Genomic DNA, 3,954 nt, shown 5'->3' with positions numbered 1-3,954 from the left:
TTGAGTCTTTTCTCCAAATCAGTAACAGTTCAAACAAACATACTAGTAAACTATAATAGGTATAGTTTAGAGGATCAATACATACTATTTACTATAACAGAGAAACATACACGAGTCAATACATATATACTATTACTATTCATTACAAAGTATACTATTCATCTACGAGAACAAGAAGGAACTTACATAATATAACAAGAACAAGATAAACTAAAATGTGAGATACTATTTCATGGCTTAGCAATATTCTTGCTATGTCACGCTTTATTACCAGAGTCTCTTGGAGAGAGAGCATGAGTTTGTGTATAGATCTATACGGTATTGACCATCCCACACCTTGCTGCTAGCTACAATGGGACCTGTAGGTCTACGGGTGACAAATGTCATATTCTTTTCGACACCTGAAAAACGTCGTGTTTTACACTAGTCAATCAAGCATGGTTATAACCTTAATCACATTTTAACCTTAATTAACCAATGTGGTTACAAGGCAGTTAATACAATTACTAGTTCATTTTACACAATACTACTATAAATCTTCATTTTCCATTACTTTCATACAGTTATATTCTCACATGAGAAATGCATACTATTTTGCTAGTAAAGATAGTTTTACAAATATGGAAAACATACATTTTATACTATTTCAAGTACAAACACTGCATTTTACACTATTTTCAAGAGAGCAAGAACATACAAACAGTTGAGTCTTGGTAGATGCTACTTTTCATATAAAACAGAAAATATAGGATTTTGTGAGAAGTATACAAACATTTTCACTAGGCAAATACAAACACTTTCACTAGACATTTACAAACATTTTCATGAAACATATGCAAACTTTTGACACTAAAATACTTATGAACTCACCAACTTAAATGTTAATTTTCTCTTTCAAAATAACTTGTATTCTCAGGGAACCAATAGATAGGTACATGAGCACAGGTTTTTGAGAAGACAGAGCATGTTCAGACTCGTCTTTTATTTTTGCTTTACATTTTTGGTGTCATACTACTATTCAAAGAACACATATGTATTAATTATTCTATTAGTGCAATGAATGTTGTTGCTTGTTTTACTATTGTGCATTGTTATGATACTATACATGACGTCCTCCGTTCCGAACGTTTCTGTCGTTCCGGTTTGGGGGGTGTGACAATTTATGTTTATGTATTAGTATAAATAGGACCTCTCATGTCCTATTTGTTACACATCTCTGAAAATAAAGCCTTTTGCTCCCCTCTCTCTCCGTCTGCGATTTTGCAACACCAATTTCATGTTAATTCGGTTTTTGAGTAATCAACCTTGTGTTTATTAGTTCTCCCATAACTGTTGGAAGGAACGATAATATGTATTAAATCTTAGAAACTGTGAACTTAAGATGTATTAGGTCTTCCATAACCCGGGTTTCTGCCAAGAAAGAGACATGTTCTGGGAGCTCTCTACAAGGAACGATAATATGTATTAAATCCATAACTAGATCATGTCGGTATTTAAAACCGAGAGCTCTCTATAATGAACTGTATGCTCCTCAAAGGAGTCCAAACATGTCTTGCGACAAACAAAACATGTCTCGTCAACCGCAAATAAGGGAATCATGAGGCGATATTTTAGGATAGCATGATATTCTACTGGTGACATATGTTGGCCAAGACTATCAATAGAGATAGTTATAAAAAAAATCTTGAGCATATACTACCTTTAGACACTCAAAAAATCATTTTTGCCTAATCGTCAACTTTCAAGTCTTGAACAATTTTTTTAAATAACATAACTATGCCATTACTAATCATTTTTAATAATTATCAGTCTTGGTTAATTTTAATTATGAAATAAAACAACCTCCGAGTATATCCGGGTAATTCCGTCCTTCATCAAGAATTGGAAAAGGGAAAAAGCGAGTAACATCCAACACATTATTACAACACACAGAGTTTCCATTTGCACCATATATGTGCTCTTATTACCACACATTATTATTTAAATGAAACGCATTGAAGCTGTCTATTTTCCCTTTAGATACAATATACATAGCATAGCCTCGACCATTGAAAAGAAAAAAAAATAAAATCAGAATTTACTAAGAAACTCAATTATGTGCTTGCTGATCTCATGCGGCTTCTCTTGGTTGATAAAGTGGCCCACACCTTTCATTATAACAATTTCTTCCAAAAGTGGAACATCTCTTTTAAACCCATCACCATGTATGTAGTCATTGGCAAACATTTTATACATCAAGTATAGGTCCCCAACGATGTATTTTGATGGCACATTCACTTTAGCACCATGCCATGCCGCAGTGAGTTCCCAATTCCTACAATATATAAAAATGAAACTAAAGAATCATATAAAATCAACTAGACTTCATATATGTATTGGTTTCTCTATGTAGATTGCAGTGCATGCTAATTGAGAGTTATATTGGTAGTAAATGGGACTTACAAACGAAGAGCTCGATAATAGTTAACAGGACCAGTGATGCCAGTCTTTACTAGATGTCTAGCAAAGTATTCAACATCTTCCTCTGACAACCAATGTGGCAAGGTGACCGGGGCATCACCAGATGAATGTCGAAATCCGTTGCCTTTGGATATGTAATATGGTTCAGCGTCTCGATGTGTAAAAAACTTTTTCAGAAAAGCTGGAATACCCATTTTAGCCACCTCAGCTTCAATTTCTCCTGGTTCCTATTGCAAAAAAAGGAAAAAAAATAAAGCCGAACACAATCAAAGACTTCTTTTTTGCCAACTTTTCTATATATTTGTAATAATAGTAACTCTCAAAAAAGAGATATCTACCTGAAATCTGACCATGTAATAGTCCTCTCCGTATGCATGTCTTGAGAGCTGGACGAGGTCTCCATTTGGGTTCCATGGAACAAATGGCACGCTGAGTGTGACCAGAGCTTTAACTCTATCAGGCCTAAACATGCACAAGTACCACGCAATGATCGCTCCCCAGTCATGACCCACAACAAACACCTTCTCACCTTCACTTGTTATTGCATCAAGAACACCAATTATATCCCCCGCGAGATGGTGGAAGGTGAATTTGGTGTGGTCATTGACCGGTGCACCTGTTGTGTCACCATACCCACGCAGGTCTGGTGCCACGGCTCGGTAACCATGATCAGCCAAATACACAATTTGGTGGCGCCAGGAATACCAGAGCTCAGGGAAGCCATGGAGGAGCAACACCAATGGACCTTGACCCTTTTCAGCTATGTGAATGTTGAGTCCATTTGCACTAACAGTCTTGTGCTTGATCCCCTCCATCTCTTTCAGCAAAAGTTTTAAAGTATGAGCCCTCGTGGATCAGTTGGTATGTGGATGTATCAGATATCAATACTTATAGGACTAAATGGTATTGGTAGTATTGTACACCGTGTAACCCCGCCATTTCTAGAAGACATGTGACTCCAACTCCAAGAACGCCCCCCACCATTATCTGTTGTTTACATTTACCAAAATTTAATATATATATATATATATATATATATATATATATATATATATATATATATATATATATATATATATATATATATATATATATATATATATATATATATATATATATATATATATATATATATATATATATATATATACTATCTTATGAAAGAAATCTAACTATTTCTAAAAATAGATTGATTATAATAATAATATTTTTTTAAGACGTCCAAATGATGAAACTGATAGTACAAGTAACCATTAATAAAATAATATTAAATTTTACAACGTTTTGAATTCAAATATTTCTCATCAAATCTCCATATATTTCTCAACAATTTGATTTGGTTCCCTCAAATCCCGGATTCATTCAAATTTTGAACCCTTTTAAATATCCTTAAATTTAGCATGTTGATTCAAATATCTCTCTTATCGCATATACCTATTTGTTCCCTCCCCTGCAATAAAGCCCACCGTCCAGGAACAGAAAATGACTTCATCT

The 3,954-nt window shown here is 34.2% G+C and overlaps 1 protein-coding gene across 1 annotated transcript; it reads right to left on the bottom strand.

Moving 5' to 3' along the window:
* Nucleotides 1–1,881: 1,881 nt before the first annotated feature.
* On the bottom strand, nt 1,882–3,343 carry LOC111891197 (uncharacterized). Its single transcript, XM_023887269.3, has 3 exons — nt 2,799–3,343; nt 2,443–2,687; nt 1,882–2,314 (listed from the first exon to the last, which is right to left on the bottom strand). The coding sequence occupies exons 1-3, from the start codon at nt 3,273–3,275 to the stop codon at nt 2,071–2,073; spliced, it is 966 nt and encodes a 321-aa protein (XP_023743037.1). The 5' UTR covers nt 3,276–3,343; the 3' UTR covers nt 1,882–2,070.
* Nucleotides 3,344–3,954: the final 611 nt, after the last annotated feature.

This window comes from Lactuca sativa, chromosome 1, assembly GCF_002870075.4.
Source record: "Lactuca sativa cultivar Salinas chromosome 1, Lsat_Salinas_v11, whole genome shotgun sequence".
Classification (NCBI taxonomy): Eukaryota; Viridiplantae; Streptophyta; class Magnoliopsida; order Asterales; family Asteraceae; genus Lactuca; species Lactuca sativa.
The sequence above is the reverse complement of the archived record's forward strand: the minus strand, read 5'-3'. Positions and strand labels throughout refer to the sequence as shown.

Bases quoted from the DNA above. Each gene is read 5' to 3' on its own strand.
- LOC111891197 (XM_023887269.3), bottom strand. From the start codon at position 3,275: ATGGAGGGGATCAAGCACAAGACTGTTAGTGCAAATGGACTCAACATT. The intron at 2,688-2,798 runs GTAGATATCTCT...TTTTTGCAATAG, and splicing joins ATTACATGGTCAGATTTCAG to GAACCAGGAGAAATTGAAGC. The intron at 2,315-2,442 runs GTAAGTCCCATT...TATATATTGTAG, and splicing joins TATTATCGAGCTCTTCGTTT to GAATTGGGAACTCACTGCGG.